Raw genomic sequence first — 26,616 nt, 5'->3', positions numbered from 1 at the left:
CTCAAGAAGGCAGTTCACCATCTTCTCGAGGGCAGTTAGGGATGTGCAACAAATGCACAATGAATGGATTTTTAAAAAAAAAAAATTTTTGGATGGATAAATAAATTGATATGGATTTTTATTTTGTCTGGGTCCAGTCTCTAGGATTAGTTCTAGTTCATGCTCATAGTCGGTGGATAGCAGAACCATCTTCGCAGGATAACACCTTGGAAATGCCTAAATCTGGAACAGGACTGGATGAGAGTATGCCAAAACGAATTGATCCTGGGGTACCATTGTGGCAATTCTATCTTTCCAGGTAGCTGAATATTAAACTGAAAATTGGTTGAAGTGTCATTGTATCCATAAATATTCACTTCAAGCAAATGCAAAAGTTACTTGCATAAGGTAATTTAAGTGTGTCCAATACATTGGTCATCCATTAGTTTTAGAAGAAACCACTACCAAGTTGTGCAGATGGTTTTCTGGGGTGCTTCTGTTCGGCTTGTTGTGCTTCAAAATCTGATCAGCCCATCTTCCTTACCCCAAAATAATCCAGTTGTTATTGTGAAGGGGAAGAGCTGGAAATTTTTTTTTTTAAATGATGGGGAAGGAACACCACAATAAAGCAAGTACTTTCCAATGTGCTTTTAAAAGAGGAAATTTCCCTTTAGACAGTCTGCCCCAAAAAGGTTCTAAAAACTCACCAAGGAACTCAAATTTTCTAATTGCCTACATTTGACAATCTAACATAACATTTTTCAGAATGTAGATCCTAGGTTCCTATATTGGAAATTCTAAGAGATTCATCAGAGGAGTACCCAGAGAGAGAGAGCATTTTTATTTTTTGGAATGATATGAAATGTTTGTAAATTTGAATGCTTGAAATGTTGGGACCAGAATACATTTACGCAGATGTCTTGTCTTATTTTTACACATTTCACAAAAGTGTAAAGTTGGGTATTTCAACCTCTGGGAATAAATATTTGTTATGAAATAGTACATGGGAAATAATTCCTATTTTAAAACCATAAAAGCTGCAAACTTGGTAACCTTGCAGGCAAAGGCTAGCTGGTCCATTGAACCAGTGCCATGTTAACTGTGGCACCCATGCCCATCAGCAGCCATCTGATGATCTGAGTCGTAGACAACTAACTGAGACAACATAGAGCATGCATGTACAGCATGATATTTTACTTGCCTTTTTTGTGAGACATGATTTTCCTCCCCAAGAACTGGCTCAGCACAGTCTCCTGAAGGCATATGGAGAGCCTACCCTCTCTAAATGAACCAGTAGTGTATTCCATAGGTCAATGAACATGGGGGGAGGGAGGCAGGGGGAGAGAAAGGAATACATAACCTCTAACCTGGCCCTATCCTTGTATTGCATTTACACATGATCTCTGGTCTTCCCCAACCTGTCTAGTTGAAATAACCTCGGGGAAAACACAAGGAAGCTGCTCGTTTTTTATGTACCTCTTATCAAATCACCTTGATGTCTACCAGGGTAAATACAGTCTTTTAACTGTTTCTGTATAACTAGAGGTTTTTAAGATAGAGATTAATCTGGTGGCCCTCTTTTTTTCTTAACTTTTGAATTGCACGTCATGTGTACTGGATACAGTAATTTAAATGTATTCTAACCAGGGTATTGGACAAAACAAAAGTTCATAGCCTAATAAAACTAATCAATGATAGTTAATACATTATGTTTTATTTCATTCTGCAGGATGATCAGCATGGACATTGAACAAGTAATTACTCTTGGCCTAGCACTCTTCCTTGCTATCAAATACATCTTCTTTGAGAAAGCAGAAACTCAATCCTCTTTCTCGCTAGTGGTGCAGAAAAAGAATACTGATAGTTGCATGAATAATATTGGACCCAGCAGATTCCAACCGAATTCTCCAGCAGATGAGGAACCAACCAGTAAAGAAAATACAGGTAAAAGTTACAGATGTATGTTACAATTGCTGTGCAGTAATGGAACTATAATTATAACCATATGCTGAGGGACTTGGATGCATGTAAGCCAGACTGGCAGGTTTTGTTTCCTAAAGTACTTCAGTGAAGCAGTTGGGTTGTTGCAACAATCTGACAGTTCTATATCTTCATATTTTTAACTGAATTCAAATTCTTAAATTGGCATTGAGATTTGAACATCTATTCTTTGGATTCTTAGTCCAGTCACATAATCACTATGTTATCATAAGAGTTTGAAATATTGCCTGAGGCAAGCTCAAATATGTTGTTAGCCTTCTGATACCAATAGACTTTATACTTATGCTTGATACTTGGTTCATCAGTTCAAATACATTTCTTCTACTATCCTGACTAGTGACCAATTTGTAAGCAACAGAACTTCATTCTAGCATCATACTAATTGTCCTCCCCAGGTCATGCCCACAGCTGGTAGGACAAACCTATAATACTGTTTTTCTTGCGGATGTAGCACACAAACTTCAACTAATGCTGAAATCCTAGTGACAAATTGCTAGCAGTGATTGGCAGTAAGATTTGGTGTAAAATGTAGAAAAACGTCCCATTCTGCAGTACTGATAGTTACTTTGATAAGGAAGTACCAAAAAGGGAAAGACTGGCTCCTGGACAGTTTAATTTGGATTTTGTTGCAAGGGTTAAGAGTTAACTGTTGGGTACTTTTGGCTACCTTGCTCCTACCCAACTCATACAGGAGCTTCTTCTTTAAAATCCCACACCTTGCTACATCTTTCCCCATCTTTGAAAGTTGCCTTAAAACAAACCCTTTGTCCTTCTCCAAATATTCCCTAAGATTTAGGACCAACCATAACTTGGAATACCCTTTGAAGGCTTTCTATAAAAGTAAATTGTTAGCATATTACTTTTATCCATCAGGTCCTTGTGTACATATTATTGGTAATGCCTTTTTGAATGAGATGCAGTTTATTTCTGTTAATGTTGCCTGTGCTTCCACATAAACTAATCACAGGCTATTTTTCCTGCAGATGAAGTCATTAAGCCTATTGCGTGCTCTATCCCTAAACCGGTCAATCATATGTCAAAAGCAAATTTTGTGTTGGGAGACTTCACTCCTCCTAGCTCTTCATCTTCAGGAACACCTGAAGAGCTGGATACTGAGTTTCCATTAGAGCCACGACCAGTTGAGGAATGCTTGTTCATACTCAAAAGCCCAGAGGTAAAAGATTTCTAACTTAGTCATGGTCTCAACTATTTTGTATTGGTCTCTGGAAGGAATGTGAGTTTGTTCTGTATCTGATTTGAAACTTGTTCAATGATGAACAGTTTGGCTAAATGCTGGAAATTATTAAGCCTCTTTCAAACTCCATTACAATAGATTCAATGACTTATTGTAGATAATAGATATTAGATGCTGAATAATGGGCACATCAATTTCTATCCTGTATGTCTTCAATTGTTATATTGGACATAGTAATTTTATGGAGTTTGTTTTTTGCCTGTGCTGCTGTAATGAGGGAGGGTTTTGGAATTGTTAACTTCAGATGAATTTGAATGTTTAGTTACTTGGTAATGATGCTTGTGAACAGCTGAGCAGAGTATACAGTTAACTGGATGGCCAGTGGCTTTTAATGCTAATTAAAGATATGTGAATGCAATCTGAATTAATCAGACTTTTGAAATAGCTTTTAACCAACTCTTTTATACTGGCAGAATAAAATGATACATCTTAAAAATAAAGTGTATGATAAATTGTAGTTTTACATTCATGGTCTATCTAATTTCTGTAGACTTATGAAGAAATGTTTATTGTGGAGCCCTTAGGATTGAACTTGAAGTAAGATACCAGTGACTGGATTGTTTTTTTCCTCTCTAGAGAGGAGCAAAATGCCTTACTGATGCTGAGGTAATTAGCCTGCTGAATGCCAAACTCATTCCAGCTTACAAACTGGAGAATATGATGGAAACCCCTGAACGTGGCGTATTCATACGTAGACAGCTTCTGGCTCCAAAACTCCCAAAACCCACTGCACTACAGCTTCTTCCCTATAAGGACTATGATTACTCATTGGTAAGTCAGAACTCTCAATATTAGGGATTTAAAATCAGGAAGAGTGAGGCAGATTGCAAACCCATTGAAAGAGTCCACACCCTGTGAATGAATAAAGGAAAAAAAAAATGTGAAATGTTTATTAGCTTGGCTCTAAATGAGTTGAGACTTATAGGCTAAGCATATTAGTTTTCCTTTTAAACAATGGAAAACTAATTACCAATTTTAAAACATTTTCTCAGTTGTATTTTTAACCTCCGGCTAGTTTTAGTGATGCAAATTTTACTCAATAGGAGGAAATTAATTTTTCCAGTTTGGCTTTTTTTTTGCAAAGATTTACACTAAACTTCACAAACACAGCATGTTGAGATTGCTGTGTGCTACTTTTAGTTTCTTTATTATCCATCCTTAGTGACTCAATCCTGTAATTGAGGGGCCTGATATAGGAAGAGAGTAGAGACACTACACCCATAGAATTCCTAACATCTCTATAAGGAATCATCCCTTTTTTCACCTCCAGGATCTTAAACTCATGGATTAGGGGATCAAATTTGCACCATGCTGCTTTACAACACCTTCCAGTGGACTCATATTTTTTCGCTAGTACTTGGTGTGTTTTTCATGAATGTAAATTATTTTGGAATGTTGCTGAAACCTTTTGTCTTGCACTCATGAGGATAAATGAATGCAAGAATTCTAAATTTCGAACAATCTCAACCATTTATACTACTGGAGAATTAGGTGCTGATTGGCAAGTTGACTCTGGCTGCGGTGTGACCATGGCGAAAGCAATGAGGAACTACAGGCTCCCAGGCAATTCAAAAAAGACACGAGGCTTGAACATATTCCTTTTTGTTTGTAGAGAACCCGTCCCTATTTGAGTGTAGCAAGTGTAAATTAGCCATGTTTTGAGCTCGACTGGTTATCTTAAATTCCCTCTAGGTTCAGCGCTTGTTAACATTTTTGTTGGTTTCCACGAGAAATGCATTTTTGATTAAATGAACTCTAACCTACTACTCTGTGCACATTTTGATACATAGCTATGTTCACGATCTTTTGTATTTGCGGCTAAGTGTAAGGATTTCCTTCCACACCTTAATATGCTCCAATCCAGGCTCAAATTCATTTTTGAGATGGAGCAATCTAACGTGCTTCCTAGAAACCCACTACAGTCTACCCCAAGCCTACTTTCAGTGGTCAGTATACTTGTTGGGATTCATATGTGCTATTAAGATTGGCCTTATCAGCAATCTTGTAAATAGGGCCTCAGACATTTGCTTACCTTGTGATGGATCCATTCTCTGCAAACAAAAGGAATATGTTCAATCCTTGCACCTTTTTTAAATTAACCTGGAGCTTGGGGAGCCTAGTTTCCACATTAGCTGAGGTGTTGCCATGGAGAAAGCAATCGGTTGATTTGCCAACCAATCAGCGTCTTTTCTCTCGTGTTTGTTCTGATGATTACAAGATACAGTTTTGGCAATATGTCTCTTCTAAGCAATATTCAAGTAAATCATTTTCTTTTCCTCCATCCAGCTTTTTTTTTAATCCTGGAGTAGAGTTAAATATATGGGAGATGTGTTTCCCATTCCTGGTATCTTCACTCAAGTGCACGCTTCACGTGCAAGGGTAGATGGTGAGTGGTCGAGACTGTTTTAACTTTTAAGAAACAAGTGAAGTTCCATCATGACCTTTACTTGACATCCAAATGTGCATATTTTCAGAGGGCACTGAATTGTATTCTGAAATAGAAACCCTTGGCTAGTTTATTAGTCGCAAGGACCCTGAGGCCATTTGTACCACCACTGATAATTCTGCAGACGAGATCAAACAGGGAACATGCAAGTAACTACTCCGCCTTAACCAGTTGAGCTTTGGCAGGAGGTGTTTAAATTTAAGATTTACAGTTGCTGTTGGGTTTGGAAATTTAATTCTACGTTTAATACATGAGAGCTTATTTTATCTAACTTTGAACCTTTAGGTCATGGGCACATGCTGTGAGAATATAATTGGCTACATGCCCATACCTGTGGGAGTTGCTGGACCACTTTATCTGAATGAAAAAGAGTTCCAAGTGCCTATGGCAACCACTGAAGGCTGTCTTGTGGCGAGCACTAACCGAGGTTGCAGGGCAATATGTGTAAGTAGAAGGAAATTGTCTGTGTTATTGCACAAGTGCTTTATAGTTGAATGCTTTCTTGCATCAAGATTGTATTGCAATCTGTTTTAAAATATTTTATCACGTTTTATCTTTCATGTTGGTGATACTAAATACTTTAACTTTTAACCTTCAGCTTGGCGGTGGAGCACGGAGTTGTGTATTGGCAGATGGAATGACTAGAGGGCCAGTTGTAAGGCTGCCTACTGCATGTGAGGCTGCAGCAGTGAAAGCTTGGCTGGACAGCCCTGATGGTTTTCAGATTATGAAAGAGATGTTTGATAGCACTAGCAGGTGAGGTTTTGTGTATCCTTCCAAATTAGAGTGAGAATCTTGAACTTCAGGTTCTTCGGTGATTGTCAATGTTGCTATTTGGCTGCCATGAGATGATAAATTGGGTCAGTTCTCTTTTTTTTCCTTAACTCCCTTCTTCCGTCTCCTGCTATCTCCACGAAAGGTATTTGTTTCACTGAGTGGTCATGTGGTATTCCAGCAGAGTGCACGTTTCTATATGAGATGATGAAACGTGCAAACTAATGGGTAGTTGTACAATGAATTTGCCAAGTGTTTCAATTGTTAACTGCATTGAGTATTTAAAGGAAAGTTTTAGATTTGTATGTAATGGTCATTGAGGGTGAATTTGTACTGCAGTTTCTGCATTACTAGTAAGTCTAGAAACTGATCTTAACATCAGCCTGGAGGAAGTTGCCTCAGGCTGTGATTACAACTCAAGTGTAACTATGGTGCAATATAGTTTTGTTTTATCACTGATGCTAGAGTTGAGAGTCTGGCCTGACCCTCCACTCCTTGAAGGAAAAGTTATCATGTAAATACAGCCTCTCACTGCTTGAATTTGACACCATACAAGTACAATCCCATCACAGCATGAAGCTTGGTTTTGAAAGGTGCCCAGAGGGTATGGCCCTTTGAAAACCCTGAGCATTTTTTCAATCTTGTCTGTGAATGATTTTAAATATTGAGGTAGCACCATGCGTTCTGAAGATTTATTCCCTAAAATTCTTAGATTTCTTCTTCACCAGTAGGAATGTAGTGAAGTGGGACGCTGCCCTCATCAGTCCTCAATGGATAAGACAGTTATTAACATAATTGGGCGTGTGTTCCTCTTAAGTGCTTCAGAGGTGCTCAGTCCAACAGCTGGGAGGAAAATTGAGCAGTGTCTTGCTGCTTCAAAGGGTAGCAATGAGGCCCAGGAAGGATCAGAAACGAATGGCATTAACATGTTTTAATGGATTGACACTTTTGGAGAAGTAATCAATTTTCCTCTGCCGTCAGCTTGCTTTTCCTAGTGCTGTCCTTGTCCCCACAGCAGACTTCAACATCTTTCTCTAGGCAAAAGTTCAGTTAGGTTTAACTTGCATAATTCCCCTAGGCTTAGCTTGGAGGAGACATGGAGGATCCTATTTCTTCTGTCCTCTACCCACTCCAGCCACCAGAATCTTAGCCCCATAAATCATTGGAATTGTTATGTGGAACCAGACAGTATTAACGTAATACCAGGTGGCTAAACTGACACTGCAGCTTCTGGCCTGTAAAAACCCACTGTTTTTTTTACATACAATCTCAGGTGTTTTGTTTATATGCTTACACTATTTTCAATTCTAATATATAGGTTTGCCCGGCTAGAGAAGCTGCAGATTGGGCTTGCTGGACGCAACCTTTATATCCGTTTTCAATCCAAGACTGGAGATGCCATGGGCATGAACATGATCTCAAAGGTAAGTACAAGTTTTACTTAATACATAAACAGAAGTGCTGGAGAGACTCAACAGGTCTTGCAGCATCTGTGGAGAGAGCAAGTGTTAATGTTCAGGTCTATGACCTTTTGTCAAAACTGGAAAATGTTGGATGTGTAACAGATTTTAGGCAACCATTGAGGCAGGGCAAAGGGGGAGGGGTGGCTAGAAAACGATGGAAAGGTCTGTGATATGCCAACATGCTCGTGTGACCCTGAGCTTCGGGCCACTGGCATTTTAATTCTCTGCCTCCTATACTACAGTGAAGCTTGATGAACAGCATCTTATCTTTCGATTAGGCACTTTAGAGCTTTCCAAACTCTACAGTGAGATCAACACTTTCAAATCATAAACATTTTCTCAGAGCAAGTGCTGGTGATGGTTCTGCTGTTACCCTTTGCAGTTCCTATGGACTTATTTGTTTCTCATCCTGTTACAGTCCCCTGTTGACCTAATCTCCCCTGCCTTCCACTCTATCACAGACCTTTCCTTTTGTTTGTTCTTTCTCCGCCACTGCCCCTTCCTTGCCTCTGCATTTGTAATATTTTCTACTTCTGACGAAAGATCACAAACCTGAAACGTTAACTTCTGTTTCTCTGTCCACAGATGCTGCCAGACTTGAGTATTTCAGCATTTTCTGTTTCTATTTCAGATTTCCAGCATTCACATTATTTTGCCTTTGCCAATAAACAATGGCTGACTAAAATATCAACCTGCTGTTTAGAGCTGAGTCAGTACTGCAGTTGGCAGACAGCTATTAGTTAGTTAAATTCTTGAACACGAGCATAACCACTCCCTGATATCCTGCAAATATTTCTCTACAGTATGCTGTAATATTGAATAGTTTGTGGGATTGAGAAAGTGCTGCTGAAGCCGGAACAAGTACAGATATGAAAATGTTTCAAATTTTGTTAAATTTACCTTCCCCATTTATGAAGCTCGCACCTATTGCAGGCAACCAACTATATATTGGGTAATTGTTGCTCACAATTTACTAATACCATAGGCGTAAGTTTAAAAAAAGTTACCATTTTATAAACATGTAAGATTTTGGGTTAGAGAGTCAGTTAACTCTGGGTCGAGAGTTCAAATGTGATTTTGAGGTAGTTTATTAAGAAGCAATAGTTTATACATGATGCATAATTGCTGAAAAAAGAGATGCTGTCTAAGCTTTTCATCTTGCACTCAGGACAGATTGCAACAGAACAGGGAACAGCAATTTATATTGCATGAGAAGAGAGTGGTGATTGGTTGGCAAGTGGACTCTGGTAGCAGCAAAAATACAGCAGGAAACAGTTAACTGCCAAGCTTATGTTCAAATTTAAACCAGACAAGTCGACTCTGGACGATGAACTGGGGAATGGCCGTCTCCCCGCCTCTTCCGGTCTCTGGAATACTAGTCAGTGACGATGCCACCATGCCACTGCCTCCCTAAACTTTTTTTCCCAGAAAAAAAAACAATCTCTCTGCTGAGGTGGCCTTGTGCTATGATTACCTATTGCATAAGAATTCTATACTTTATTCTGAAAGTGTCATTTATTACAGGTCCAATTTCTTACACATAGTAATGTTATAACTTATTCCTATTTTATAACATGTTACCTTTGAGATCATGTTCATGCCCACAGCTGTTTAAGGTAGCTCCACAATAGGTTAATTGAATTTACAGCTCATTAATCACCTGTATTTACCAGTTTATACACAGTGCTGAAGGCATGCATATTCTTTAACTACTATATTTGTGAATTAGCTCTTTGGTTTATTTGTTGCAGCTGAGGACAGAATATGATTCTAAAAGGCTTCACACCCTTATTTTGATACCTTTTGAATGGAAGGTGGAAAGAGAAAACAGGCCATGAATTCACAGGCTGCTGTTTTAATCTGTAGCACCTGAATATTGTTTTATTTCAGCCTTAAAGAATTCCATGACCTTTTGCTGGTTAAATGTGTTAGTAAGCTTCAGTCTGATATATTAAGTGCAGTGATGCAACTGACTTGTGTATAGATGAGCACTGTATTGTGAATAACAGGAACTGGAAATGGTATGCACTCTGTGAGCCCTTTTCTGTGAGTGAGATGAATGGATGAATAAAGAAAGACCCTTTTGTAAATGGTCCAGAATTTGACATCAAGTCTGCTTTTCTCCCTTTTTTTTAGGGCACAGAGAAGGCTCTCTCCAGGTTGCAGGAAGAGTTCCCATCAATGCGTGTAATAGCAGTTAGTGGCAATTACTGCACAGACAAGAAACCTGCTGCAATTAACTGGATTGAAGGAAGGGGGAAGTCTATAGTCTGTGAAGCAGTCATTCCAGCCAAAGTTGTGCGTGAGGTATAGCAGCACATGTTTTGGATTAGTTAATGCTTTTTCACCAAGAGTTATACAGTAATTAGTATTTAAGCTTCCAACTAAGGTTTTTCTTTTTAAACTACTTGATTTCCAATAATGGTCTGTAATTAATGCAGTTCTATTTGCACCTTGTTTACATTTTATTTTCTTCAGGTATTAAAAACCTCCACGGAGTCTCTTGTAGAAGTGAATATCAGCAAAAACCTGGTGGGCTCAGCTATGGCTGGAAGTCTTGGTGGTTACAACGCACATGCTGCGAATATTGTTACTGCTATTTACATTGCATGTGGGCAGGTAGGTGCATGGATCCTTTTAAAGCTTTTATTTTGCTGCATTATAAGTTTGCATTGTTGCCACTGACACGGAACACAGCAATTTTCCAACAATTAAAATCGTCATTCCTTCAGAGAGGCTATACTGGGACAGCAGCCATCTAAGGAGTACTTGTGTTCAGGTCTGGATGTGGAAGATTTGTAAATGAGAAATCTGTCTGTAGTTAATGTCTTAATTCAAACAGATTGGGCTGTAACATCCAAGCTCCAGGGCAGTGTAACTGGGGGTGGGGGGGCCAAAGATGCACTGGGAGACCCGTCCCTAGAAATTCCCAGGTAATGTTTGCGCGGCAATTACCTGGGAAGTACAAACTTCCCATGGGCAATTGCTCTGCACTGGGAACCACCTGAAAACATGATTTAAATCACAAACTTATGATGGCTCAGACTGTTAAATCAGTAGTTACCCAGAAGAAATTAGAAGGATTAAAAACACTTCCAACTTTTGTGTAACTATATTGTACAGACCAAACCCCACCCCCATGAGACTTTCCCCACACCCTTGAACCCCCATAGGGCTTGGACTTCCCCTCTCCAACAAAGACACCCCCAGCTTTACTCTCCCCCTCCTACCCTGAGGCCTGACCCCGCCAACCTTTCTCCACTACCATCCCCCCCTCACCCCACCAAACCCACTTACCTTACACACTTAGCTTGTCAAAGACCCTTAAACTTGGCTGAACCTTTTAAACTTACCGGGTTTACAGCAGCTAGTGCTGTTTTTAAAAAAAAAAAAAGGGGGTGTTGAGGATGGGGTTTACTTACCTTTGACTCTGCAGCCCTTTGACGCTAGTCCTTGGGGACATGCTGCACTACCAGATCTTGCCCAGCCTGAGTTGGAAGGCCGGGCAAGATAGGATCGCCTGGGTTTCCTGGGAAAAGCATTTGAGCGGATTGGCAGTCTGATTCAATTGCCACTTCAGTTGAAGTTACAGTTGAATAGACTGATAAATTTAGTACAACAGTGGCTTGGGAAACTGTATGATTTTACCATAAAAGTGACTTAATGGTATCATTTACTAAAGCCAGTTTAGGCTTTATTATTAACTTGGAAACTATTAGGTAAGTTTGTAATGTGCTACTGGTTTTGGTAGAAATTCCTTATTTAAAACTACCTAATCCTACCAATGAGTATTAGTGGCGAACTATACTGTACTGTTAGATCCCATTCTTTGATGACAGGATGTTAAAGTAAATAAAGATCAAAAAGTAAATGGGGTACGTCAGGAGACTGAGATCCACCTTTTGTTTGTCTTTTCAAGACAATGTAACCATTGTGCTGCTGGTGTATTAAGCACTGTCCATCTTAATTTGCCAGTTGCGGTGGAGATGGTAACAGTGGTAATGTCACTGGAATAGTAATTTAGAGGCGCTCTAATGCTCTGGGGGCATGAGTTCAAATCCCACCACGACAGCTGGTGGAATTTGAAGTCAATTAATAAATCTAGACTATAAAGCTAGCCTCGGTAATAGTAACCATGAAGCTATCATTGATTGTTGTAAAAACCCATCTTGTTCATGTCCTTTTTAGGGAAGGAAATCCGCCATCCTTGCCCTACATGTGATGCCAGACCCACAACAATATAACTCACTTTTAAATGCCCTCCAAAATGGCCTTGCAAGCCACTCAGTTCAAGGGCAATTAGGGATGGGCAACAGAAGCTGGCATTGCCAGCGATTCCAACATCCCAAGAAAGAATAAAAGGGTGGTTGGGGGCGGCAACCAGTTCCTGTAGCAGTTCTGAAATATAAATAGGCTATTGATGACTCCCATTCACTGGCTTTGACTCTTTAAAACTTCCGTCATGATTGGCCATCTAACTTGCACAGAGAACTAGGATGTTGCCACTCTGAATGTAACCTCTTGGTCTAGTTAAGCTTTGCAAATCACCTGTATGCATATTTAAACTGTCGATGAAGAAACACAACCTGGGGTTCGTTTCTCACAACTCAGAAAATTTCTTCTAAAAAAAAAACATTTAACTCTCTACCCAGTTTTTTGTAATTTGCAGATACCTACATACTGTACAAATTGGAATTGATACTATGTATTTCTAACTTAGGACCCGGCCCAGAATGTCAGTAGTTCAAATTGTATTACATTAATGGAATCAACTGGCGTCAGTAATGAAGACTTGTACATCAGCTGCACCATGCCATCTATAGAGGTTGGTACTGTTGGAGGAGGGACCAACTTGCCACCACAACAAAGCTGCCTGCAGGTGAGGATTCATGCAGATATTTTGCTCTTAATACTGTTTGATTTCTAACTAAAGCTTAGTATTGTCATCAGCTTATTAAGCTAAGGCATTTTAAAAAGAAATCAGTGGAGGAACACACAAAAAAAGCAGGAGTAGATCACACGGCCCATCAAGCCTGCTCCACCACCACCATTCAACATGATCATAGCTGATTTTGGGCTTCAGCTTCATTTTCCTGCCAGCTCCCCATATCCCTTAATTCCCTGAGATCAAAAATCAGTTTATCCCAGCCTTCAATGTGTTCAACAATGGAGCACCCACAACCCTCTGGGTTAGAGAATTCCAAAGATTCACAACATTTCAAGTGAAATAATTTTGTATCTTGTCTTAAATGATTGGCCCCTTACCCTGAGACACTGTCCCCATGCGTTAGACCCCCCGACTAGTGTAAATAATCTGTGTCCACCCTATCAAGCTCCTTCAGAATTTTATAGGTTTCAATGAGACCACCTCTAGACTCCAGAGAAAATAAGCCCAATTTCCTCCTTATCTCAGAGATCAATTTAGTGAACATTACTGTACTGTCTCCAATATAAGAATATTCATCCTTAAATATGGAGACCAAAATTGCACACTACTCTAAATGTGGCTTCACCAAAACCCTGTACAACTGTGGCAAGACTTCTTTATTCTGTCTTCCAATCCCCTTGCAATAAAAGCCAATGGGTTGTTTGCCTTCTAATTGCTTGCTGACTTTCTGCATTCCTTGTACAAGCACACCCAAGTTTCTTTACCATCAGATTTCTCACCTTCGTTAAAAAAAATTCTGCTTTTTGTTCTTTCAGCCAAAATGGATACTTCACACTTTCCTATGTTTTATATTTCATCTGCAATCTTGTTGTCTACTCACCTAACCTGTCTATATCCCTTTGCAGACTGTGTCCTCCCCACAGCTTACCTTCTCACCTAGCTTGGTATTATCAGCAAACTTTGATACATTACTCTGTCTCTTCACCTAAGTCATTTAATATAGATTGTAAGTAGTTGAGGGCCCAGTACAGATCCTTGCAGCACTCCACTAGTCACAGCCTGCCAACTTGAAAAAGCCTGGTTTGCGCCCATTCCCTGTTTTCTATCCATGAACCAATGTCCTGTCCATGCTAATATATTATCCTCAACTGCGTGAACCCTTATGTTGCCTAATTAACCTTCTGTGCGGCATCTTATCGAATGCCTTTTTGAAACCCAGATATACTACATCAACTAGTTTCCCTTTATCTACCCTACTAATTACATCCTCAAAGAACTCTAAATTTGTCAAATGGGGTTTCCCTTTAGTAAAAAGAGTAGATGGAAACAAAATTTAGTTCCCAAAGCACAAACTCGTTATGACAAACAAAATGGAACAGACGGAATTATGTTTCTAACTTAAATAAATTCTCCTCTTGCTTTGGCCCATCTGGAGAACATTCCGAATTGAAGTGTAGTGACTGGTACCTAATTACTTGCAGCAAGGTCCCACAAACAAGTGAGGCAAAAGATTAGTAACCTCTTGTGGTGGTGAACTAGACACCAGGGAAACCTTCCTGTTCTTCTTTGAATAGGGACATGGAATCTTTAATGTTCACCTATCCAATGTAGGTGGGGCCTTAGTTTAGATGGTGGCATAGTGGTAATGTCATTGGATTTGTAATCCAAAGACCCAGGTTCATGCCTAATAATTAGTAAATATGGAATTGAAAGCTAATCTCAGTAATGGTGACCATGAAACTATCATCAATTGTTGTAAAATCCCATCTTGTTCACTAATGTCCTTCAGGGAAGGAAATCTGCCATTGTTACCTGGTCTGGCCTACATGTGACCCACAGCAATGTGGTTGATTCTTAACTACCCTTTTGAAAAGGCCTAGCAAACCACTCAGTCAAAGGCAATTGGGGATGGGCAATAAATGCTGGCCTTGCCAGTGACGCTTACACCCCATGAAGAACAAAAAAAAAATGCAAAAAATAATTCAAATAGATGGTGCTATGTGTATAATCATGGGGCTTGTGAATTCAAATCTCATTTAATGGAGCTCCTGTATGCCAAGTGAAGTAGACAATTGGGCATATTCTGGCCCAAAAGCAACTTCAAATAATATGAAAATTTGAATGTTGAATGTTAACTATTACTGATGCAGCTGAGCTGTTGTTCAGTAGTGGTAACCTAATGGATGATTTTGTTTAAAAGAAGTACCTAGACTTTAAACCTATTTTCTTCTCATAGATGCTTGGCGTTCAGGGTGCGAGTAGAGAGGTTCCTGGTGAAAATGCACGTCAGCTGGCAGAGATTGTTTGTGGTACAGTCATGGCAGCTGAGCTGTCACTCATGGCAGCACTGGCAGCTGGACATCTGGTAAAGAGCCACATGATCCACAACAGGTAAACTGGTTTATCATTTAAGGTTTTTTTTGCTAGTAATTGATCAAAATATTCAAAAACTAATGTATACATTTAATATGCAATCATCAATGTCTTGGCACCTAGGAAGGCCATTCAGCCCATTGTGCTGGTATGCTCTGCCAAAACTTGTGGGTGTTTTTCTTGTTACATTTTTTAAAACCATAACGCAGTTGAATTACAGAACTTTCATACATTTAAGGTGTACGTTTGCTTTCTTAAAACCGCTTCCCCTCTGGCTGCTGATTTCTTCTCTCCCCCCCCAGCCCAAAAGAAAGTGGTTACATGCCTTGGAATGCAGTGTTATGGGTGATGGTCTTCTGGGTGATGGTCTTCTGGCAACTTGCCCAATATGTCCTTAATGCAAGTGATTAGTGGAGGGTGTCAGCAATCATTTTTATCATGGTGGAGAGGAAGCATATCCTAGCAGAATCCAAAAGGGGTCACTGGATTGCAACCAGGAATGAGTCTGAAAGTCTATCTTTTCATTTTCTTCTCCAGTGGGATGCTGAGGACATTTATAGTGCCCTTACCATCTGCTTAGACTGGCCCAGTCACCACAGCATATCCGAACCTCACCATAGCATATACTTATTGGTCAACCATGTCAGGAAGTTTGCCATACTTTCAGAAAAATAGAACTCCTCACTAACCCTGTCCACTGCTAGCTCATTAGTTAATGGTTAAACCATGCAGACCAGGAAGGCCTCAAGTTTGATCCCTGGTCAATGCTGACTTGGCTTATCTCAGCAGGGACCAGGGTAGGGCTCTACAGATGATATCAATGCTGAAGGGAGTAATCTGAGGATTCCTGTTCGTGATCATATTCCAACTCTATGCTGGAAGCTCTCGTGTTGTATGAGGACTGGATCACACGAGTGCAATTCCCTGTTGAATATTCTAGTTGCATTGGGGGGGATGAACGTAATGACGATTGCTTGCGAGAGGTACTAGAGAGTGGTGAGCACCCTTGAAAACATAGTTCAGCAAGAAATTGATACCTCTAAAAGAGGAAATTGGCGAGAAAGGACTATTTATTGGTTCCAATAACTAGATGTAAGCTAAACTGCCTCTACCTTTTGGATGTTTGTTGGACCTACAGCATGCAAAGAACATTCGATGTTCCTGATATTGTGCTTAAATCTGATTTATGCAGGTCAAAGGTTAATCTTCAGGAGCTCCCTGGCAGCTGTACGAAGAAAGCAGCTTGATCGCTGTAGGATATCACAATTCAAAGGGATTCACTGTAAAGACTGGCACTTGTACACTGGAAAGATGCTTTGGATTTTTCCATTTTGAATTAAAGGGGCAGTTTGGTGTTTGTTCATGATCAATTTTCAGGATTGCTGGTCTGTTGTTTCAGCCAGTATATCTAAAATTGAATGCACAAGGGTTACTCCCAAAGCAAAAATACCAGTATCCAATGGTTTGACCAGAAATTGTACAGTGGTACATAAGACTGAGTAGCCTGTGGAACATCGTAACATAGGAAGAAACTGCAAAATAAAAGGACCTTGAATGTTTGCTATTCCTGCTTATTCTGATGGTCTTATGAAGGCTTTCTCTGTGTCTTTAAGTTATTTATATGTATGTTTTGGAGCTGAAGTTCAAAGCTTGCAATAACCAGTATCTTGGGTGAAAGGATTACTGGAAAGATTATAGCGGTCTCATGATTAAAAAGAAATCCCTGGCTGTAGGCACTTGTTTTCTTCTGGTTGTATAGCATGGTTAATCTTGCCATAATGAGACAGATTGTTTTTGAAAATTTAGTTTGTGCAATGAACATTGCTTTATGCAAAACAAAAACAGAAATACCTGGAAAAACTCAGCAGGTCTGGCAGCATCGGCGGAGAAGAACAAAGTTGACGTTTCGAGTCCTCGTGACCCTTCAACAGAACTAAGTAGAAATAGGAAAGGGGTGAATTATATTTCACCCCTTTCCTATTTCTACTTAGTTCTGTTGAAGGGTCATGAGGACTCGAAAGGTCAACTTTGTTCTTCTCCACCGATGCTGCCAGACTGAGTTTTTCCAGGTATTTTTGTTTTGGATTTCCAGCATCCACAGTTTTTTGTTTTTATTTTTTATTATTATTATTGCTTTATGCAATGTCTTCTCAGGAGAAATTACAGTTACATGCCCAAGATATTAAGTACATTGGCACTTAAATCTCTAGAGAGGCTAAAGTCAGAATGCAGTATATTTTAAGAGTTAACACATTTTATAATACTTCATCCAGCCTACCCCTAACTCCAAATATACTCATTCAGTACAGGCTGGATTCAGGTGTTAGCTTTTGCCAAAAACAAATTTAGTTTTTTTTTTCAAGCATGGTCAGTGTAGAGATTAAAGCATTTTTCAAATAAGGCAAAACTAATCATTTATAAATTGGTGCCAGAATTTGTGATAATGTGAACCTAAAACGTTCCCTGCCTCTTGGTGCTAATGCCACTGCAGCTTGAGGAAAACTGAATTTTAACCAACTATTTTAATGTTTCGTCAGCTACTGGAAGTAATCTATTGGTCCTAGCAGCTGCTTGTTTGAAAACTACATTTAATGTTTGCCCGTAATTGACCTGGAATTTCCTGACCACTGTGTATAATAAGACATAGACATAGGAGTAGAAATTAGGCCATTCGGCCCATCGAGTCTGCTCAGCCATTCAATCATGGCTAATAAGTTTCTCAACCCCATTCTCCCGCCTTTGCCCGGTAACCTTTGGGCCCCTTACCAATCAAGAACCTATCTATCTCGGTCTTAAATACACTCAATGACCTGGCCTCCACAGCCTTCTGTGGCAATGAATTCCTGCTGTTCGTGCTGATTCTGTGAAACCTTTGGTTCCATCCCATGTTAAAGTGCAGTTCAAACACATCTCCTGAAATTACACCAGCTCTAATCAAGCTGTATTTTTTTTTATCTAAAAGATTAGGCACAGCAGAACCTTGTAAACTATTTCTACTACTCCTAGCATTTAAAAAAAAATCCTTGGATTAACTATCTTTGCATCTCCCTGGCATCAGAATGATTTGAATGCAAAATAGAACAACTTTCACATTGCATTTTCAAAACTCTGCCTCATGTTTGGTTTCAAATTTTAATGTTCATTCTTGAAGGAATATGCATATGTTTGATGTATTCCTATTCCATTCAAATGTTTACACTAGTTATGTTCCAGTATATGGGAATGAGTGAGAATTTCACCATGATGCATTGGAAAGCCCCACTGTACAAACCAGGCAAAATTGACATAAATTGTCAGGGTACCCCATTTCGGAACTTCTGACCCGCACTCCCTGCATCAACTTGTATCTGTGAGAGAAATCAGGGAGAGTTGCTTCCTGGTGTATGTCCTTTCAACATTTGACATCATGAATGTTTTTGTTTGTTTATCCAAAATTGGGTGATTTTTATTTTTTTTTACTTTATTCCATTATAGGTGATTTCTTGAACTACTTTACGTGCAAATCATTCTGTCTATCCATAAGTATCAAGCTGTGTACATGTAAAATAAATAATAGTCTGTATATGAAGTAATCCCCTTAGGCTGTAGACTCCTTTTAAAGTGATATTTTTGTGGCTTAAATTGATTATTTACTTCCAGATTAAATTATTTTAAAATCCTACTTATGTGCTGGGAGGGGTTGAACATTTCCCCTGATTATAGCCCCTTTCTAGATCATCTCTTTCTGCTGAGAAGGTGCACTATGCCTTTTTTAAATTCTTAATTATCTTAATTCTTTGACTGCAGTAATCTTAAACATCACTTACAAATTCTTGTGCCAGCTTTTCCAGATATTTGAAATTGTGTGGTAGAGATGGATTGTTTACTTAATCTTCCAGCCACAGTCGGTAGAGTTTTCTGTAATGTTGCTACCTATAGTGCTTAACATGGTGATCCATTTCATAGGCACAGAGCAGTGTTGTCCAATAGAAATCACTGACTAGCCTTCAATTCGCTACATCAACATTACTAAAAATGCATTTAACTAAAGTAAAAAATGCATCACATACACTAATCCTTCGCATTTACAGTTTAAACATTACTCTTTAACCGGGGAAGTACAAGTTCTCGAGGATCAAAAAAAATGCTAAAGCATTGGATAACAATGTCTTAAAACAGGTGAGTCATTTTATGAAAGGTCTAACTTGGCAATGCTCTGTACAAAGTAGAAGCAAAACTGTATACAGTGAAAACATGCATCAAATGTGGTTTTTGTTTCTGCTACATTGAAAATATCCCTCGTGGATGAATACCTAACTATTTTCTCATTGTTTCTCTCCTCTACTACTCTGAACGGTATGTATATATATATATATACTGATTTCTGGTTGGCTCTGATGTTGTACACTACCTATTGGAACATAATTTATTTAGAATCAGCCCTGAGACAGTTCATATGCTTGAAATTATATCAAAATTGTGACTACTGTGTATTTAAATTGTAAAAATACTGGGTTTTTTGCTAATGAAAAGCAGATTGAAAGCAACTACCAGTATAGCACAATTCTAGTAATGCTTTTACAATGTGAAGATATGTTCATTAAATACATTTTTTGTAAAAAAAAAGTTTTCAATTTTTGAAATTTTGCATTTCAGTATTTTGTATAGGGATGTATTTAACTCTGCTATTGATCATTAATCAAGCTAGACTTCTAAATATGTAGTCCCTACCTAATGTTTTCCAAGTATTGCAGAAAAGAGACCTGTTACTGAAGCTTTTCATCTTGCAGTCAAACAATCACAATTCATACTATAGGAGGAAAGGGTGCTGATCAGTTGACAAGTCAACCGATCGACTGAGCTGATGCCTTGGAGAAGGCAACAGCAAACTATAGACACTCCAAGTTCCTGGGGAATTCAAAAAGGTGCATGGCTTGGACATATTTTGTTTGCAGAGAATGAGTCCCTGTGTTTGAATGAATGCTGCTTCTAGCAAGCCTAAATGAACCTTGATATGAGCGCAACTGATATCTTAAGTTGGTTGTTAGTGTAGCTATTGGCACACTCTGATTGTTCAGCTGCCCAATTGCAGAATCCAACAGTAGACGTTTCACGAGCACAGGCTGGTTAAGTACAGTCTCTACTCTGCCTATTATGAAGGAATGTGCTGTTTGATTCTATCAGCCATTCATTAGGATGTTCCTGGCATCACACCAGCATTGAGATTCATAAATAATGTTGCTCAAATGTTTGGCAGGCATGCTGTCATCAGTCCAAAAAGATGTTCTGCTTACTGGACAATTGAACAATGTAGTGTATGAATTTCAGTGCCAGTGCAATGCCAGGCTTGTAGGCCTATGTCTCCAATGATTGGCTGATCAAATCAACAGCATGTTCCTTCAGTTGTTTGTAAAACCCAAAACACACGTCTACTGTTAGATGTGATTTTGCTTTGGGCAGCACTTGCTGATCAATCCTGAGTGTGCTAATAGCTACACTAACAATTTAGCTGAGCTTGTAATGTGGCTTGACAGAAGCGACATCCATTCCTATGCAGGGACCCGTTCTCTGCAAACAAAATATGTTTGAGCCTTGCACCTTTTTTGAATTATTGGGAGCTTGGGGAACCCATAGTTCCCCGTTACTTTCTCCCTGTGTAGCCAGACCCCCAAATTGTTGGCAAGATCTGGTTAGCAACCAATAACATTTTGTTTAAAGTAGACAAAGTTTGAGATTTAAGACACTTGCTCAATGAAGACAGCCACAAGATTCCACAGGTTCTTAAAACAAAAAAAAACTTTACAAGATGATAAAGATCAAACTTAATAATTTTTTAATATTCAGGGTCACTGTGGGTTACTTATGAGTTAACAGGCAACCTGTGGTCTCACACCATGCTGCACAATAAATGCCAAATATGACCTAAACAGATTCCATGGTTTTCTCAACAACCAGGAGCAACACTGAGTCAGCCAATCTTCTAACTCCATCTCTCTTATGAGGGATTCTAATCTTCATCCTTCGAAGATCTCGCCTCGGAATTCACTCCAAGTCAGATGGCGTCGATAGCCCACCTCACAGCGTTTCAATTTCGTCTCCTGAGATTCTGTTCCCCTGGATTCCCGAGTCTACGCTTGATCACCAACTCATGAGCACAATTTCAGCTCTGGCTACACTGTGCAGAACACGACTACTCAAAGTGGGTACCTTTCTCCCAACAGCCTGCGGTGGGGCATAGTGGTATTGTCAATGGACTAGTATTCCAGAGACCCAGGGTAATTCTTTGGGGCCCTGGGTTTGAATCCCACCACGGCAGATGGTGAAATTTGCATTCACTAATGTCCTTTAGGAACGGAAACCTGCTGTCCTTACCTGGCCTGGCCAAGATGTGACTCTAGACCCACAACAATGTGGTTGGCTCTTAAATGCTCTCTGAACAAGGGCAATTAGGGATGGGCAATAAATGATGGCCGAGCCAGTGCTGCCCATATCTCCATGAATGAATTTTTAAAAAGTCTGCTCCTCGCAGCACTTGGAGCCTGTTCCTCTGCTCCTCTCTATTAGCTGAACTTTACTGGGACCTGTTTCTGTCCCATCTTTGTTCCATACCTGGGACTTCCTTTTTGGACCTCTTCCTCCCCCTTCTCTCCTGTTTGGGACCATGTCAGGGACACTTGCTGGCAAGGGTGCTCTGCTCACCTGACCCGGGTTTTCACATTTTTCTTTGCACAGGCGCAATGGGCCAGTCCTTCGCCCAAAGAACTTAAAGCTGCAGCTCTGCATATGTGCAGCCTGCCCAGTCTTGAGTTGTTAGATCTGTTTGAAATCTATTCCATTTAGCACGGTGGTAGTGCCACACAACACGTTGGAGAGTAACCTCCATGTGAAGATGGGACTCCGTCTCTACAATGACTGTACAGTGGTCACTCCTACCGATTCTGTCATGGACAGTTGCATCTGCGGCAGGCACCTTGGTGAGGATGAGGTCAAGTATGTTTTTCCCTCTTGTTGGTTCCCTCACCACCTGCCGCAGACCCAGTCTAGCAGCTATGTCATTTAGGACTTGGCCAGCTCGGACAGTAGTGGTGCTACCGAGCCACTCTTGCTCGTGGACATTGAAGTCCCCCACCCAGAGTATATTCTGTGCCCTTGCCACCCTCTGTGCTCCCTCCAAGTGGTGTTCAACATGGAGGAGCACTGATTCATCAGCTGAGGGAGGGCAGTACGTGGGAATCAGCAGGAGGTTTCCTTGCCCGTGTATGACCTGATGCCATGAGACTTCATTGGGCCCAGGGCAGATGTTGAAGACTCCCAGGGCAACTCCCTCCTGACTGTGTACCACTGAGACCTAGCAGAGGCGGTGGCAGTCCTGCTGGTGGGACAAGACATACCCAGGGATGGTGATGGTAGTGTCTGGGACATTATCTGTATGATTCCGTTAGGATGGCTGTCAGGCCGTTGCTTGACTTGTCTGTGAGACAGCTCTCCCAATTTTGGCACTAGCCCCCAGATGTTAGCAAGGGTCAACAGGGCTGAGAATGCTGTTGTCGTTTCCGGGGCCTAGGTTGATGCCAGATGGTCCGTCCAGTTTCATTACTTTTTTGAGACTTTGTAGCAGTTTGACACAATTGAGTGGCTTGCGAGGCCACTTCAGAGGGTATTTAAGAGTCAACCACATTGCTGTGGGTCTGGAGTCACAGGTAAGGATGGCAGATCTCCTTCCCTAAAGGGTATTAGTGAACTAGATGGATTTTTATAACAATTGGCAATGGTTTCATGGTCATCATTAGACTTTTAATTCCAGATTTTTATTGAATTCAAATTCCACAATGTGCCGTGGCAGGATTCAAATCCCCAGAGCATTACCCTAGGTCTCTGGATTACTAGTTCAGCAACAATACCACTACACCAGTGCCTCCCCTTAATTTTCAGGCTGGCAGGAGGAGTTCATGGGCAGGGGGTAGGGGGATGTCGGAAAAGTAGCCATATTCAGGCCTTGGGTGGGAATGGGGGAGGTGGGATGCCTCCATCTAACATCGGGTGCCCCCCTCCCCCTCCCCAGAAGGTCCGGCCCCTGCAAGTCTTCTCTTGCCCACCCCCTCCAGCCTTTCCACTAACACCCCCACCCCCCTCTGCCCACCCCACTGTGCCTCCCCTCCCCTCCCTGAGACCCCCAAAATGTACCTGGTCCTGGAATTCCAGGACCTGGGGACTACTTGCAGTCTGGCACTGCAGGGACCAGAGTGCTACCAGACACTCAGATTGTAAGCATAGTTCCAGGATACCATTTAACCCTTTCAGTCTGCCACCGTTGCAAACATAGATCATTCAAGCACAACCATTTTTGAGCATGGGAAGTGAGAGGTCCTGCAGTCAAGTATTAGATTCATACCGTATGCCTGAAGGCAGACAGTGACAAGAATCTGTCCATAAGCCATGGAAAACATTCAAACAGGCGCTGACTAAAATAGATTTGTATTCCCACTGTAAGGTTGTATAATAAAAGCTGGAGTTCTTTGAATGAGTAGAAAAATTAATATGACATTAGGGCCAATACAATAGAAAATCAAATCAAGTACTGTATAGAGAGGAAGCAACAGAATAGAAAGGCTGAGGAAGTACAAAGAAAACTAGTAGATAAAGGGAAATAGTAATTACAAACACATAAGGTAATAGAGCAAGAGTGAAGAAAACTGGTCTTTCAGAGGATGAAGGGATGTCAGATACAAAATGAGTACTTTGCCTCAGTTTTTACAGTAGAGTCTTGTGGAGAAGTAGAAGGATACATTTTCACCACCAACTCTTGACGTGGCCACTGTCAGCCTGCTTATCTGTCGTACTGTCCTAAATGAGCCACGATTTAAGAGATTAGATCGTGTTAAACCACGAGAACATCAATACTGGGCAATCTTTTTGAAGTCATATGCCAAATAAGAGACATATCAGATTGGGTGTACAATGTAAAAGCAATTCATGGGTTGTCAAGTCAAGGATATTAAACCATATTTCACTTAGGTGTTCTACTTGCCAAATCACAAAAGTTTATTGAAATATAACACAAAAGATCAAGTTATATCAAAGCATTGTCAATTATTTGTATTAGGTTTTGTACAAAAAACATTTGCCACAAAGTTATTTGCCATTTTAATACCTCTGTTTTGACTCTTCCTTTGTCCAATTCTTATGTGGGAACTCCTTCCTTCTCAATAGATCAGCTCTGATTGGTCAAGGCGCTGCCATGAAGAATACACCAAGGAGTTATTGATCCATCATGCTTTTGTTTGTTTAATTAAAAAAGGCACAATGCCTGGGCCTGCAGCTGGCAAGTCCAGAGCCTATTTGCCAACCAGAATGTCTTTTCCCATGCAATATAAATTGTTGCACCCTTTGAAATTTGGCATTCTTGTGTCTTTCCTAAAGAGTGCAAGATAAAAAGCTTCAGACAGCAAAAACAGCATGTCTTTTTAATTAGGTTTATTAAGAATAAACAGGAGCAACAGTTTAGAAAGATGGTAGTACTTCACTTAACATTAGATGAGAAGCACAAGAGGAGTTGGGAGTTGAAGAGGAGCGCGAGAGGAGCCGGAAGTTGAAAAGGAGCTGGGAGAGCATATGTGACTGAGGGATAAAAACAAAAAGCTAAAAGCTACTGCGGATGCTGGAAATCCAAAACAAAACCAGAATTACCTGGAAAAACTCAGCAGGTCTGGCAGCATCGGTGGAGAAGAAATCAGTTGACGTTTCGAGTCCTCACGACCTTTCGGCAGAACTGAGTATAGTTAGGAGAGAGGTGAAATATAAGCTGGTCTAAGGTGGGGGGCGGGGGGAGAGAGAAGTTGAGGGTGGGGTGGTTGTGGGGATAAGCAAGCAGTGATAGGAGAAGATAATCAAAAGATGTCAAACACCAGGAGAGAAATGGAAAGCAATGAAGGTGAGCAGGGCAGAAGAGACAGGTGGAAATCCTGTCGGAGAACAGAGCAGTACTTCTTCAGGGAGGGCATTTCTTGAAGAGAGGTGGCAGTCAATTAAACACAGAGATAAAAACAAAAAGCTAAAAGCTACTGCAGATGCTGGAAATTCAAAACAAAAACGGAATTACTTGGAAAAACTCAGCAGGTCTGGCAGCATCGGTGGAGAAGAAATCAGTTGACGTTTCGAGTCCTCACGACCCTTCGGCAGAACTGAGTATAGTTAGGAGTTTTTCCAGGTAATTCTGTTTTTGTTTTGGATTTCCAGCATCCGCAGTAGCTTTTAGCTTTTTGTTTTTATCTCTGTGTTTAATTGACTGCCACCTCTCTTCAAGAAATGCCCTCCCTGAAGACGTACTGTTCTGTTCTCCGACAGGATTTCGACCTGTCTCTTCTGCCCTGCTCACCTTCATTGCTTTCCATTTCTCTCCTGGTGTTTGACATCTTTTCATTATCTTCTCCTATCACTGCTTGCTTATCCCCATAACCACCCCACCCTCAACTTCTCTCTCCCCCCCACCCCCACCTTAGACCAGCTTATATTTCACCTCTCTCCTAACTATACTCAGTTCTGCCGAAGGGTCATGAGGGCTCGAAACGTCAACTGATTTTTTCTCCACCGATGCTGCCAGACCTGCTGAGTTTTTCCAGGTAATTCTGTGACTGAGGGAGTTTGGTGAGGAGGGAACAAGATGATCCTTTGAGTACGGTCGGGTAAGTATTTACTATTTTTATCACTTATTGTTTTTAAGGTCTTATTTTGTGCTTCATCATTTGTAAGGGCTATATTCTGTAACAATGAGGAGCAGGGAAGAAGGGCCCTGGAGTAATTAATATTATAATATTAATATTATTAAGTATCTTCCAAAAGGTTTAATTTAATTTAAAAGGTTTAAATTAAATTTAATTTAAATTAAATTTAATTTAATTTAAAGGAGTAAATCATGGCAGGAGAGCTCAAAGCCATGGTGTGCTCCTCCTGCTCTATGTGGGAAGCCAGGAACATTTCCAGTGCCCGGGGCCAGCATGTGTGCGGGAAGTAATTCCAGCTGCAGCTCCTGGAAGCCCGGGTTTCATAGCTGGAGAGGCGGCTGGGGACACTGTGGAACATCCGTGATGCGGAGACTATCGTGGATAGCACGTATAGAGAGGTGGTCACACGCAGGCTAAGAGTCCACAGGCAGGAAGGGAATGGGTGACAACTGAGCAGAGCAAGAGGACTCGGCAGGCTGTGCAGGAATCTCCTGTGGCAATTCCCCTGCAAAACAGATATACCGCTTTGGATACTGTTGGGGTATGGCCTCTCAGAGGATAGCAGCAACAGCCAAATTTGTTGCATCATGGTTGGCTCTGCTGCACAGGGGAGGAGTAAGAAGTGTGGGAATTTAATAGTTATAGGGGATTCAATTGTAGGGGGAATAGATAGGTGTTTCTGTGGCCGCAAACGAGGCTCCAAGATGGTATGTTGCCTCCCTGGTGCTAGGGTCAAG

General features: G+C 40.6%; 2 protein-coding genes across 2 annotated transcripts in view; one reads left to right on the top strand and one right to left on the bottom strand.

Moving 5' to 3' along the window:
- The window catches only part of hmgcra (3-hydroxy-3-methylglutaryl-CoA reductase a), a 33,596-nt gene extending 16,491 nt beyond the window's left edge, over positions 1 to 17,105 (top strand). The window contains exons 9-20 of the mRNA XM_078563651.1: positions 138 to 298; positions 1,709 to 1,923; positions 2,964 to 3,154; positions 3,812 to 4,006; positions 5,967 to 6,125; positions 6,280 to 6,437; positions 7,774 to 7,879; positions 10,055 to 10,225; positions 10,397 to 10,537; positions 12,639 to 12,797; positions 15,043 to 15,197; positions 16,372 to 17,105. Of these exons, the coding sequence (XP_078419777.1) occupies positions 138 to 298; positions 1,709 to 1,923; positions 2,964 to 3,154; positions 3,812 to 4,006; positions 5,967 to 6,125; positions 6,280 to 6,437; positions 7,774 to 7,879; positions 10,055 to 10,225; positions 10,397 to 10,537; positions 12,639 to 12,797; positions 15,043 to 15,197; positions 16,372 to 16,426 (1,866 nt within the window). The 3' untranslated portion in view covers positions 16,427 to 17,105. The remainder of the gene's footprint in view (positions 1 to 137; positions 299 to 1,708; positions 1,924 to 2,963; positions 3,155 to 3,811; positions 4,007 to 5,966; positions 6,126 to 6,279; positions 6,438 to 7,773; positions 7,880 to 10,054; positions 10,226 to 10,396; positions 10,538 to 12,638; positions 12,798 to 15,042; positions 15,198 to 16,371) is intronic.
- LOC144693742 (beta-1,3-galactosyl-O-glycosyl-glycoprotein beta-1,6-N-acetylglucosaminyltransferase 4-like) overlaps positions 1 to 26,616 on the bottom strand; it is a 497,013-nt gene that overhangs the window by 329,583 nt on the left and 140,814 nt on the right. The window lies entirely within an intron of this gene.

The sequence above is a fragment of the Cetorhinus maximus genome, chromosome 2 (genome assembly GCF_964194155.1).
Source record: "Cetorhinus maximus chromosome 2, sCetMax3.hap1.1, whole genome shotgun sequence".
Taxonomy (NCBI): domain Eukaryota; kingdom Metazoa; phylum Chordata; class Chondrichthyes; order Lamniformes; family Cetorhinidae; genus Cetorhinus; species Cetorhinus maximus.
The sequence above is the reverse complement of the archived record's forward strand: the minus strand, read 5'-3'. Positions and strand labels throughout refer to the sequence as shown.